Source organism: Triturus cristatus, chromosome 1_2, assembly GCF_964204655.1.
Source record: "Triturus cristatus chromosome 1_2, aTriCri1.1, whole genome shotgun sequence".
Classification (NCBI taxonomy): Eukaryota; Metazoa; Chordata; class Amphibia; order Caudata; family Salamandridae; genus Triturus; species Triturus cristatus.
The window spans coordinates 661,921,163-661,935,149 of NC_140580.1; the positions used below are offsets into that span (position 1 = coordinate 661,921,163).

At 42.6% G+C, this 13,987-nt stretch overlaps 1 protein-coding gene across 10 annotated transcripts in view; it reads right to left on the minus strand.

The window, feature by feature from the left end:
- The window catches only part of ARHGEF10L (Rho guanine nucleotide exchange factor 10 like), a 585,939-nt gene that overhangs the window by 311,774 nt on the left and 260,178 nt on the right, over positions 1-13,987 (minus strand). For all 10 annotated transcript variants that reach the window (XM_085608202.1, XM_085608218.1, XM_085608210.1 and 7 more), the window contains 2 exons: positions 11,161-11,255; positions 10,192-10,293 (listed from right to left, as the gene is read on the minus strand). In XM_085608202.1, coding sequence (XP_085464328.1) covers positions 10,192-10,293; positions 11,161-11,255 — 197 coding nt within the window. The remainder of the gene's footprint in view (positions 1-10,191; positions 10,294-11,160; positions 11,256-13,987) is intronic.

The window sequence follows — 13,987 nt, forward strand, 5'->3', positions numbered from 1 at the left end:
AATCAGATTCAGCAGACTCCAAAGGTAGTTTAGACGATTGGGCTGATTACCTCTCTCCTAATAGATATAATCCTCTGGAGATGGAGGTAGGAAGTCAGAACGTGGGAGTAAATGAAGATCTGGGGGTCCGAATAGATACCGTTAGACAGACTGAACCTCTAGAAATGGCTGTTAACTCTGTCCCACAGGATAATTCTTTGAGGGAGAAAGACATGTCGGATGAAGCCCACACGGATACAGTTGTTATTACCTTGTTGAAAAAGCTTGATTTAGATATGCATAGAGGTTTCGAAGAGTCTAAGGTTAAACAAGATGGAATTAGGGAGGCAGTCGGACTGTTGGAAGCTAAATTTGACGAGCTGAATCTGCGTACAGCTTCCCTTGAGACGGAGGTTAAGGTGATTCATGATAAACTTGAGGAGAATAGCAAGGAGCTAACGCAGGTTAAAGTCAGAGAAAAGGCTTATGAGGAGCGTTTGGAAAGATTGGAGAATATGCAGCGCAGAAATAACTTAAAAATGTTGAGGCTTCCAGAAGGAAAGGAAGGGGATGATTTAAAGGGCTTTATTGTCCATTTACTAAAAACGGAGTTACAGCTGAAGGAAACTGAAGAAGAGTTAGCGCTGGATATGCAGAGGGTACATCGTGACCCTTTTAGATTGAATCCAAACCGCTCGAAACCTAGAAAGATTTTGATTAATTTTCTGACGTATGGGTTAAAAGAGAACATTTTAGCGGCAGCATTAAAGAAGGGTCGTTTGGCTGTTGATGAAGCAAGAATTGAGATTAGGTCAGATCTCTCGGTGGTAACTGCGAACAGACAATGGGAGCTAGGTAAAAGGATTGAATCTTTTAGAAAGTTGGGAGCCATGGTACAGTTAAAATTTCCGGCGTTTCTGAAAGTTATGTGGAACAACAAGATGCATATTTTTAGAGAAGTGGAAGACGCTGATAGTTTTTTGGAATTTTGTCAAGCTGGAGATCAGTCTGGAGGTTTATAAAAAATCACGTCGCTATAAATTATTGATGTAATAAATCAAGTGACAGATCCAGTACGTCCACCGGTTTCGGCACTCGATAGGCCTAGGTTGGGCCTAATGTCAGTGGGAGGGTTTTCCCGGGTGAGGGTTCAGGGTTTGGGGGTTAGGGAGTTGGCAGGGTTAGGGTTCGGGTGGGGATAACGGGAGGGTGGAAGGGGGTATTAAATATTAAAACAGTCCTCATGAGTCACTTTGGTATCTGGGTGGTGGGGGAAGCAAAGAAGGGGGAGGTTGATCATGGGTAGGACAGACCAAATTATTTGGATGTCGTGGAATGTAAATGGCCTAAGGGTTAAATCTAGGAGAGACAGGATTTTGAGATATTTGGAAGATTCTCCGGCAGATATTATTATTCTTCAAGAGTCGCACTTAACTAAGCTAGAGAGTATAAAATTTATTGGTGTACTCCGGTGGTTAGATTTTGTGCTTTACACGCCACAGACATTTGTAACAAGGGGCATTCTATTGTTGGTTAGGAAGGGATTAAATTGTCAGATTGAAGAGAAAAAGGCAGACATTAAGGGTAGGTGGTTGATAGTGCATATTAAGATTGCTGGCCTACTATACAATGTTATTGGGTATTATGGCCCAAATCAAGACGATGTAGCTTCATTGGACGAGTTAGCTAAGGAGATGTTGACTTTTACGGGTTTTGTAGTTTTTGCTGGAGACTTTAATACGGTATTAAACCCCAGATTAGATCGGTCGGCAAGTAGTAGAGCTCATGTGAATAGCAAAATGGCTTCTAAATTAAGAAGCTTGATGGAGCAATTTGGTTTGTGTGATGTTTGGCGACTGAGGGCAGGTCAGAATCTTGGATATACTTTTTTTAATAAAAAATATCACCATAAATCTAGAATCGATTACTTTTTAATTGATGCAAGATTATTGGGCAAAGTAAAAAGAAGCATGCATGTTGGAGTACATTTATCTGATCACTCGGCGGTCACTTTAGAGCTAGAGACCGGAATTTGCGAATCGGAGTCAGTATGGAGGCTGGATCGCACAGTTTTATATGACCAGGTGGCAATGCAGTCTCTTCAGCAGGAACTTGAAATCTTTATTGAACAAAACTTAGGTACGGCTAGGTTGGATATTGTTTGGGAAACGACTAAGGCTTTTTTGCGAGGTAGATTAGGCGCTATTGGGGCCAGCAAAAGAAGGAAATATTTTTTTGAGGTTGAAAGTTTAGAACAAGAAATTAGGCAGGGTGAAGCAGCTATTGCTAAGAGCCATAGGGATAGTTTACAAAAAGATGAGAATATCCAAAAATTGTTGGATTTGAAAGAGAAATTAACTTTTGTTGTTAACAATCGGGTAAAAGAAAAATGGGAAGCTAGTAGATTAGCTCATTTTCAATACGGGGAGGGAACAAGTAAACTACTTGGCTGGAAAGCTAGGACAGATAGGACTAGGAATATAATTAAAGAAGTGAAAGTAGAAACATCAGGTGACATAGTTACAGAAACTAAGGATATTGTGAATGCCTTCTTTAATTAATGAGGACGACATCCACATGTTTGCAACATGTCCGGCGATTAAGATCTTTTGGGACGCTGTAAGTAAGTGTTTGTCAGTCATTCTCAAGCAAAAAATTGAGGTAAGCCCTGAGAATATTATTACAGGCAGAATGGATTTACAAGGCAAGGGCTTGGATGACAGAACAAAATTGGTGTTTTATGCTATATTGTTGGCCCGCAGGGAAATCTGTAAACTTTGGGTCTCACCTGACCCCCCTACTGATTTGATGTGGATTAGAGCTATGAGACACATTGGTAAATTGGACATGGTAGTTCCCCTAAAAAAGAAACACAGATTTTGGTTGTTATTTTTTGATCACTATGGGTGATGGGTTGGGCGAGGATCTCTTCAGATTTTGAAGTATTGTAATGATGGAAAATCCAGTCCTATGATTAAGTTGCTTTGTTATCTTTTGGGGATTATTGCTTTGGAAAGTTGGAGTGAGGATCTTGTATTCTCTCCCCTTTTGCTTTCTGTTTAGCAAGTCTCCTTATATATAAGATAATTTACACCCTTGGGCGCTACAAAAGAAAAACGGGTGGAAAGTGGCACATGAGGACAAAAAAAAAAAAAAAAAAATGATTTACAACATTTGTAATTACATCTGTCTCATTAAGGGTGATGTAATGAGCGAGGCATTTGGTGAGATCACCCTAAGATTTTCCTGGCTTTTACGCGAGTTATGGGTTGTGATCCAGTAGCAAACACATCATCAGGCAGCTATCAGCGGCCCACCTCATCCAGTTCCCCAAAGTTGTGTGGGCCAAGGAGCACTGGGAAATACTAAAATTCTAACTCAATATAATCCTGTCATCAGTTCTAAACATAACGTGCCAATAGGCCCACTCTACATTAAACATAACAGCTATCCTAACATAACACAATAGCTGTGATGCCACATAAGTAATGTTATTGATGATACTACTGGTGATGTTAGCAATTGTATCTGTGTGATGTCACAAACAATTCAATGGGAGCATTATGGTTGCATAGCCGTAGGAGTCAAAGTTCTTAATATTTTTGGGGTGTTTGAGCACTATCACGACGTCGCTTCAATTAAAGTTTTTCAGGGAAAAAATAAAAATTGTGACAGCTTTTTTTCTGCTAATTGGCAGACATGTATAATCTATCCACGTCATTCAAGGCACTAGAGTACCTTATCAGTGGCACCACCCATGATTCAGAAATGGGCTGCCTGAGTTGGATGAGGTTGAACCCATGGGCTTTGCATTGTAAACTAAGGCATGGCTTCCTTTCTAAACTGTTGCATCATTCGCAGAGAGGGATATGATGCTGGGGAGGTCATATGCTTATCTGTCCATGTAAAAGAATACTGTTAACATGATACTCAGCTGGAGGCAGTATAATCCCAAGAAGGCCATGAACAATTTATTTCTGATGTCTAGAACTCAAATTAAATTGTGGCCTTTAACTAATGAGTGTTTACTTGCTTTTGAGCAATATTCTAGAATCTTAAAGAAAAACATTGATGAAATGAAATGAAATGAAATGAAAATGTGATTTGTAGAGCGCTGCAGCTGCCCTGAGGCGTCCAGGCGCTAGAAACAGAGAAAGCCCTCATAAGGTTACTTTGTTAAGCATTAAACAGGTGAGTTTTTAACTGTTTGCGGAAGCTGGTCAGGTTAGAGTTGTTTCTCAGCTGCAGAGGGAGGGTGTTCCAAAGTTTGGAAACATTGTACGAAAAGGAGCGTCCTCCTGCTCTGGCTCTACAGATTCTGGGAATCTTGGCTAGAAATGCCGTTGAGGAGCGGAGGGTCTTGTTGGGCCTGTAGGGAGAAATCAGGGAACAGTTGATGTCTGGGCCCGTTTCCCAGAATGTCTGGTGGGCAATGCGGAGTGCTTTGAATTTTATTCTGTCCTTGACAGGTAACCAGTGTAAGGTCTTTAGGCCGGTTTTTATTGAGGTCCTCCGAGGGATTCCCAGCAGCGCCCTGGCAGCACAGTTCTGGGTGCGTTGAAGCTTTTGTACGGTGTAGTCTGGTGCTCCCAGGTAGAGGGCGTTGTTAAAATCCAGACGAGATTGGATGAGGCCCTGTATGATTATTTGTTTGGCCTCGAAACGGAGGAGGGGAAGGACTTTTTTGATCACCCTAAGGAGGCCAAAACAAGTGGCTGATATCTTGGTGGCCTGTGTATTAAGGCTCAGAGATTTGTCGAGCCAAACGCCTAGGCTTTTGATGTTGTCTCTGGGGGGCGGGGCCACTCCCATGCTTGGTGGCCAGATCAGCTCTATGGTGGCAGGGGAGGCCGGACCCAGGAGCATGAGCTCAGTTTTATCATCATTGAGCTTTAGGCATGAGCTCATCATCCAGCTCTTTACGTCTTCCAGGCAGGCCGCTAGGTCTGGTGGTGACTGGAGGTCGCTCTTCTGTGCAAGGGAAACCACCAGTTGGGTGTCGTCCGCATAGGAGATGATATTGACACCATGCGGACGAACAATCCCAGCCAGTGGTCTCATGTATGCATTAAAGAGCGTAGGGCTTAGAGAGGAGCCCTGCGGGACTCCGCATCCCAGAGGACGACTGGATGAGCGGGATGTGCCGTTGAAGACCTGAAAGGTTCTGCCTGATAAAAAAGATTCAAACCATGTCAGGGCATCTCCGGTCACTCCTAAGTCGGCAAGGCGGGTCAGCAGGATTTTGTGGTGTACCGTATCAAATGCGGCACTTAGATCGAGGAGGATCACTGCCACTGACCCTCCTCGATCATAAACTAAATTCAATAAAGTGAACCGCCATTTTAAAAAAGTAATCACTAGGAAGGGAAGGGGTTTTTACAGGCCTATGTTGATTGATCATAGGATAATGCAGGACCTATGGACATTTGTTATTCAACTTAGGTTTCCAATGGATCAAGTATTCTGCCGCATACTATTAAAACAGTTTTTTGTTTCTGTGTTTTTTGCTTCGACAGCACACATGCGTTACTGAATTGCTTCTGGTCTCTTTTCGAGAATGAGATCCACTGTGTTAGCGGGTTATAAAATACTAATAGTATTAATGTTAGCAGGTATGGTTACATTTCAGCAGTTGTCATATGCAAGTAGCTTCTGGTTACAAAGTGCTGGTGGGATATTGATAATGTTGGCAGATTGAGTTCCATTTTTGAGGATAATGCATTTCACGTGCGTGGTTTAGGATACAAATCATCACGGTTTGTCTGACCGTATGTAGTTTGGGTTCATGATTTACAGGGAGTCTGTTGACGGCAAACAAGGGACCTTCCTACGACCTGCAAATTATTATTATTATTATTTAGCGACTTGTAAAGCGCCTGGTGACCCAAGGGCATCCCCGCGCTGTAAAGAATTGTTATCCAGATGAGGGGGAGGAAGAGGGGAGACATTATTAGGGGAATAGGAGTGTCTTCAGTCTTTTACAAAAAACCAAATAACTGGGTTCCAGTCTAAGGGTACGTGGGAGGGAGTTCCATCCAGTAGCCGCTTGTACAGAAAATCGTCGGCCTCCTGTGCGTGTCCTTTTGAATTTGGGAATATTAGTTAGGTGCTCATTCTCGGATCGTAGGGATCTGGGTGCTTTGTAGGGGGTGACCATGTTACTGAGGATCGCAGGGCCAGATCCGTTGATCAGTTTGTATGCCGTGCACATGGCTTTGAATTCCACCCTTTGGCGCACAGGGAGCCAGTGCAAGGCCTTGAGGGCAGGTTTAGCTGACACTCTAGATCACGGGTACTCATAGTACGGCCCGCGGGCCGCCTGCGGCCCGGCAAGCCTTCCCTGGCGGCCCGCGGACCTTACAGACGTCCTACCTGTGCAAGCACCGCCGGTTGCAGCAGCGCGGACCGGGCGGGCGTTTCTTTTAAAAGCCAAGTCACCCGTCAATGAGGCTCCGTTCTACCCCACCTCCTAGCGAATCAAGGGTCATTAACGTGTGTCTTGACTGTATAGCCACTGGGGCTAGGCCAATTGGGTTACCATGTTTTGGGGTTCCCAGGATTGAGACTTGACCAGTTAAAAATATATATTTTTTTTATTATCAAGCTTAATTGCCCCCACTTAATGGGTCTAAGAGTTTGCTGTACTCAAAAGAGCACAGAAATCTCTGCCACATCCTCCTCTCCCCAAACAGCCCCATGATATAATAGCAAAATAAAGATGGCACCAAAATCATTTCTATTTTGCACAATACCCAACACTCTTTGAAAATGACCAAACTCTAGAAATCCAAAATGTGGGATTTTGATGTCCCCACACAGTGCTGTGATTGAAACCTTTATGTAATCTTTTAAGAACTCTGTAGGGCTGGAATAATACTTTGTGTGGACAAATACACAGGATTGAGACTTTGCACCACATGCCGCTAGAAAGTTGTTGCAAGCATCAGAAATCTCAAAATCGTGTTCAAAATCTTTCAAATGCATAATAAAGTGTCCTTTTAAGGAAAACAAACCAAGTGAAACGGGTAAAAGATTCTGGGGGTAGGTGGAAGGAAAACCAAATTAAAAATAGGTGGGTAAACGGGCATAAGGGCAGGTGGGGCATTGATTCACCCTCGAACAAAGAAAACATTAATAAAAAAAACAAAGACAGTGGAGGAGAGGCAGGAGGGAGGAAGGAGGAGGTGGAATAAAAGGGAAGGTGTGTAAAAACACGGGGTCTCACCCTGCTACTCACCTCCAAGAAGGGAAGAAAAAAAGTAGACAGTATCTCGGCAGTTGAAGGGGTAGAAAAAAATAAATGAAGGAAAAAAAGAGTTTTGTGATCATTTAAGAAAAAGAAATACGTAGAAAACAATTCTCAAGATAAAAGGGATGCACTGATTTGGATTCTAACATGTAGTGAATGCGATTTATGCTGAAGATTGAAAAAAAATAGGTAGGTGAAAATGGATTCCCAAAACTACTTTTGAGCAAATGTGCATGCTTTTGAGTCCACTGCCACTCCCCACTGATATGGTAAATCAAGTGATATTTAAAATTTACAGTGCGCAACATTAGATCAACGTTTATACACAAGCATTGAGCAAATCATTACTGATTACATGAAGAAATGCCTCCCTTAGCAGTTGTAACTGTAATCGTAATTAAATTTATATAGCACTTGCTCCCCTTGACGAGGAGCTGAAGCGATGCTCGGCAAGTAGCATGCTACTCCGGAAACCAAAGTGGATTAGTGGTGGATTAGTATAGGAAAATATAAGTTATTAATTGGAGCGGTGGATATGTGAGTCTGTTATTTGGAGTGAATACGATAAAGAAGGAATGGAGGAGAGAAGAGGCTAGAAAAGGTTACTTTGGGTAGTAAAATGAGGGTTGGGATGAGTCAAAGATTGCAGGTAGAGTATATACAGGAGATGAGACAGAGTAGTAAATTGGAGTGAGTTGATTTTTTTCATTTACAATGGGAGCAATGTAATAAATATATAGATGCATAACTGCATAAAAAGGTATATATGTACTGGAAATGAATTAAGAGATATAAAAGTGAATTATATAAAGTCCCATATGTACATGCATAGTTAAATATTTAGAAACCAAGGGCCAGATGTACGACCCATTTTTGTTAGCACAAACGGGTTAGCGACCCGTTTGAGCATACAAAAACGAATAGGGCCATGTACAAATCCTATTTAGCGAGTCACAATTTATTTGCGACTCACTAAATAGGATTTGCGACTCGCAATTAGGAAGGGGCGTTCCAAAGGCGTCCCTTCCTAATTGTGACTCGCTACCCTATGTAAGAATGTTCTGCGACCGCAATTGCAGTCGCCAAATACTCGCAAATTACCCCCCTCTTCAAGAGGGTGGTAATACACTCGCAAATGGGAAGGGGCCCCCAGGGGACCCCTTCCCCTTTGCAAATGCAGGGGCAAATATTTTTTATGGGCAGGCAGTGGTCCCAGGGACCAATACCTGCCCTTAAAAAGTTAAACGAAAATGTTTCTTTATTATTGTTTTTTTTTTAATGCATCCCATTTTCCTTTAAGGAAAAAGGGCTGCATTGGGAAAAAAACTGCTTTATTGAAAAGCAGTCCCAGACATGGAGGTCTGCTGAGCCCAGCAGGCCACCATCCCTGGGAGGGCCAGCCATTCCCAATGGGGTCGCAAATTACGAGCGCCTCATGAATATTGACGAGGCATGCAATTTGCGACCCCACTGGGAATCGCAAACAGTGTCTCAGACACTGTTGTACATGGCAATTTGTGACTCGCAAATTGCCACCTCGCAATCAAGCGCAATTTGCCAGTCAAAAATTGTCATGGTCGTACATCTGGCCCCAGGACTTTCAAGTGTTGCTGTACATAAAGGTCATTTTTTTTAAATATATTTTTAGGGTAATTTTATGTTCTTTAAAAAAAAAATTATATGTTTATTACTTTTTATGTATTTATTTTGGGTTTTTATGCCTACCCAGTAGTTCAATAGTGAGGCACTTATATATACACAATTGTTATAATCATATTTACACATTGCAATAGATAAAATAAAAAAAACAAAGACCCATAAGCATATAATCAATAAAAAGTATATTGTTGTAAAGGTTTCAACACCAAATCCATCACAGAAAATGCCTTCATTCAAGGGCTATATTTCCCAGGCCCTAATGCTCTCTGGCGTAGGTTTTTACACAGCAGGAAAATAAAGCAGCCAACAAGAATCTATGAGTACCTTTTCCTCTGTACTGTCTTTCTATATCATACTGAATACCTCTCTTCTCGTATTACTCACTCTTTTGTCAAGATGCTAGCCCTACATATTCCATGGCAATGCATGCTTCTAAAAATGTTATTCCCCATCTTCCCTAAGATATATCAGTCCCATTAGCTCCAATGAAGAGCAGAGCTAATTTCTTCCATCTCTGGAATGTGCAAACGCAGGTAGGTTATCTAAATCAAACTCCCTCCACCCAGGCCACATGAGGTTGCAATTAATCTCCCCTCTCATTACAAACATCACTGTATCAACAGGGACCGTGGGTGCTCTCTGATTCTGGCCAATGTGTTTGTGTAAATAAAGCAGGCGTTAACTCGCACATGGAACTGTTTTGGCATTTTAGCTACAGACATGAAAAAAGAAGAAAAACTTGCTCAGCAGGAACAATTTACATTTCTGTCTGAAGGTCATTCACACTTGTTCTCATAATCTCAAATGAGAACCTGCTTGTGTTCATAATAAGAATTTACCACGTGACTGCTATGACAAACTTGTGTACAAGTAGGGTTAAAATGTGAGTGTTGCCCTCTGTCTAAGATTTTGCCTCCACAAACCTTTGCCAGGGGAACCCCTGGCCAATTGACACGGTGATTCACAGACTTTAAAAAAAAAATTTCAATAAACCCTTTCAGACTCCAATTACCATGTGAGGAGAATTCCATAACAGATTCCAACAACAGGCATCATCACCCTGTTATTAACAAAACTGAGAACATTGAGAAAGCCATCCACCCACCCAAACATATCCATCAATGTTCACCTGGTCACTAAATCTAACATGAAGCACTACAATAAATGCAGGATATTCACCCTTCAGGATACATGAATTTACCACCCACAAAAAGTAATTTTCCCAATCATCTTGACCCTCTCAATCCTCGCCTTTGCACTGTCAATCCACCTCTGTAAATCCATTGCACAGAATGCACTCCTACCATAGTGATCAGGGTCCAGATGATCACAGGGAACGTCATCATAAATGATGCCATCATCGGTCACAGAGGAACGTGAACGGCGATCCCCAATCGAACCAATACCTAGAAAGGATAGGCACAGGTCAATTTAGGAGCAGAATGGAGGACTTTTCCCAATACACAAAACCCACGTGTTCTTAGTTTCCCCCGCCCCCTGCTTCCACTTCATTCTGAGGTCATTTTAGAAAGACAAGACCCCATAAACTTGTAATGATGATGGAGTCTCCCTTTTATGAAACATCTTTCCCGAGGCTGAAACCGCAAAGATGAACCTGGCTAGCCCATCCCATTAAGCAGTGTAGACAACACACTAACAGGGGCGCCCTTAGGATGAAAAACATATTTCCATTAGGTAATGCACTATTTGAATATTTATCCTCAAAGTACACCTCCCTCGCTAATTGCATTTGTTGCATTTAGTGTGCTACAATGGTGCACATGTACTAGCCAATGCCAATAGCTGGCCTACCAGGAGTGCCAATTTCCTCTCCGCTGAAAATAGAAATAAATCCTTCCACCGTTCCTGAAAGTGGTGGATGCTCAGGGCTACTGACCTCCTTTAATAATCAACCCTGAAGACCAGCTCTAGGTTAAGTAACCGCTCATCATTGCCCCCTTAAGGAACTCCAGATTTATAATACAAGCAGCAAATCTGTCTCAATTGCTATAGGTTGGGAGCAGCAAAATGCTGTTTAAACTATGGCGGCACAAATACTTCCATAAACCCTGGTCACCCATCCACCACCCCCCACCTTGCTAATCTCACATGGGCTCACCATGCTGCCTAGGCAGACCATCTTCAGGGTCAACGTGTGATCCTCAGTGGTCAACATCTCCCACACTATTCCTACTACCAGAGGAGGAGAGAGGCAGCCTGCCCCCGTCAACCCATTTACCTATCACCCCATGCACTACCGCATACACGCTCACCTCGCCGCCTCGAGATGCGCTTCTTCAGGCTCAAGGTGCGCACCCCTTGTGTCACATCCCCAACGTTATCCCCATTGCTCACAACACCGGAAGACCTGCAAGGAAATGAGAACATATGAGAGACTGAGGTCTTTGGATGCATTACAACAGGACATGGAGAATCATGTCAAAAGATATGATGGCATGATTGGACATACATATAAATATCTTGAGGCCATCATCGATAACAGGTTCCTTCTACCATCATAAATTTTTAAGGAAGGCCAAAGTTGAATCGCTTAACCTCACTTTTGTAACTCTATCAAAAGCACTGAGAAGTCCAATATCTGACCCGCTGTTCAAAAGCCTCTTCACTAATGGGCACCACCTCTAATGTACGGGAGCAAAATAATGTGGGCAAGGACTCATAGCTCTTAGATGGATTAGTAGCTACAATCTATTGTTCAACCTTTTGTCTGCCGATACTTTCCACCCAAGTGCGTTTAGAGTTTGGTCTTCAAAGGCAAAGTATGGTCAGGCAAGGAGAATTTCTAAAGGCATCTTATTTGTTTAAGAACCCATCACTGGGCACTATGGACAACTTAATCTGGCAAGAATTAAGTGTTTTCACGACTGGTTTACCATATAGGGACCAAATGGACTCCTCCACTACCACTACTTCAGGCATCTCACTTAGTAGCTCTGCCATGCTCAGGGAAGGAATGCAAAAGGCTCCTAAACAAACAGATTTGATTGCTATCATTCCTGGAGGATAAAATTGAAATGGTCAAGCAAGCAAACTCGTGACAAATAATAAATAGTTAACTCTTCTCAGGCCAACATACATATCTTCTCACTTGTTTCCCACATTTCCAAAAAATTTTGTTCATGAGGCACCGTTTTGTAACATCAGGACATTTTGCAGGGATTCTGCACAAATACAGAACTATGCGCAGGAGTATGGGACCTTCCTACCGCCTTAGTACCCACGAACCCAGGACTGACTAGCTATATTGTCTCACTTGCTCGCTTACTCACTCACAGAGAAACAAATGATTAGACAACCCAGAATACAACACTCCCAGAACTCTCGGGAATCGCGGTAACAAGACACACCCTTTCGCTCACACTTTTGTACTTGTCCACAATAAGATCTGACAGAGACACGAAACAGTTTAAAATGTTTATTTTAACTAACGTGCCCTAACATACAGTATAGTTGCCACCACAAGCAGGAAAATGCATAGTACGAACACAGTCAGCATAGCAGCTAGTCCACATATCATGTCACAATAAAAAGACAATGGAGAAAAGACTATAGTGCCTAACCTCCCTCCCCTTATTATTGTATAACAGAAGCTCTCTGGGCTTTGTCAGCAGACCCCATACCTTAGCCTATAGAGAGTAGATCTACATCAATGGTGCTGTCTCGCTCTTCTCCCTGGAAAGGTCCCTCTCTAAGTGTGTGTCACCTATTCATGTATCCCACAAAAAACCCAAGTACTCTGTCCAAAAAACAGCTGCATTGCTATGTTTTGTCTAAGGGCTAAGGTCTGGCCAGAACAAAATAACAAGGGGCGCTGTTGTTTGACCTTGCACATAATGTTCAGTCAAAATCCCAGGAACATGCAGAGAGTGAACAAAGGAATTAGTTCTCATGTGAAAGCAGTCATTGAAATTATTGCAAAAATAAAGACATGTAGTAACGTGCGCAAAAGCAGCAGGCAAGCTGCAAAGTGCTCATGCTAAGTTAGTGAAAAACGACAATGTCCCTTAGGGCCACGTGACAGAAGGGGATGTTTGAGCATTGATAGAACATTGATCGTGGACCAATTTCCGTTTATAAAAGAAGTGTTGTGTGCTCGTCCAGGGAAACAAAGTAAGAACAGGCATTTCCAGCCATGTTTCACGTTGAGCGACGGCAATCCGTAGCAGAAGTAGTTCGTGAAAACACGCGTGTACAACAAACTTGTGGCACAAATAAAATAAATCCCCAGCCACCTAGACCTAAAGGTTTGTGTTTGAATTAGGTCTTGACTTAATATGTTTTTTTTGCAATTCATATGGGGAAAGCAATTTCCTTCAAAAACTAAAACAAGAAAGTTTGTTCATCACATACTTCACATAATTTGCTTGCAGACTACAATGAAAAGCATAAACACATTCTCCGGCCACCAGACATGGCCAGGGCTACTAGATCAGAAATATTGAGTCAGCTAGAACAGGAATAGGCATCAGATCAACAGTGCCCATGGTCTGTGGAATTGGGGTGCCCTTGGTCAAGGGTGCACCAGCTTAGAGCCAACAGATTAGGAATGCCTAGAAACACCAGGATCCTCAGTTCTCAAATAAATCAGGGCATTAATGCAAAGGTGAATCAGACCAGAAATGCTGTACACCAACAGACTGGGAATGGCCGGAAACTCCAGATCAGGGGATTCCAGATTCACTCCATCAGGAGATATCATGACCTCTTGATCAGGAGGGTGCAGGGCCACCAGCCCAGATATGACCATGGTCCCCATATCGGGGTACTCAGACCCACAGATCAGGAGTGTCAATAACAACATGGCTGTCAGTGTCTACAGCTACCAGAACACACGTGCTGAGACGCACAACCGGATGCTCAGTGCCAGGTGATAGTAAATAGTCTTGCGCATGAAAGTCAAGAAAGGTTATGGCATTGAGACAGAAAAAGAGATTTGAAAATTCCACGTGCCCTGTGCCAATGTAGGTCATACAGTCTTGTTTATTTCTTAAAAGTCGGAGTAGAGATGTGGTCTACCGGCCAACTTTGAAACTGTGGAACCAGGTTCAAGGCCCAGCGTCGGCTCAACATTCTGTGATT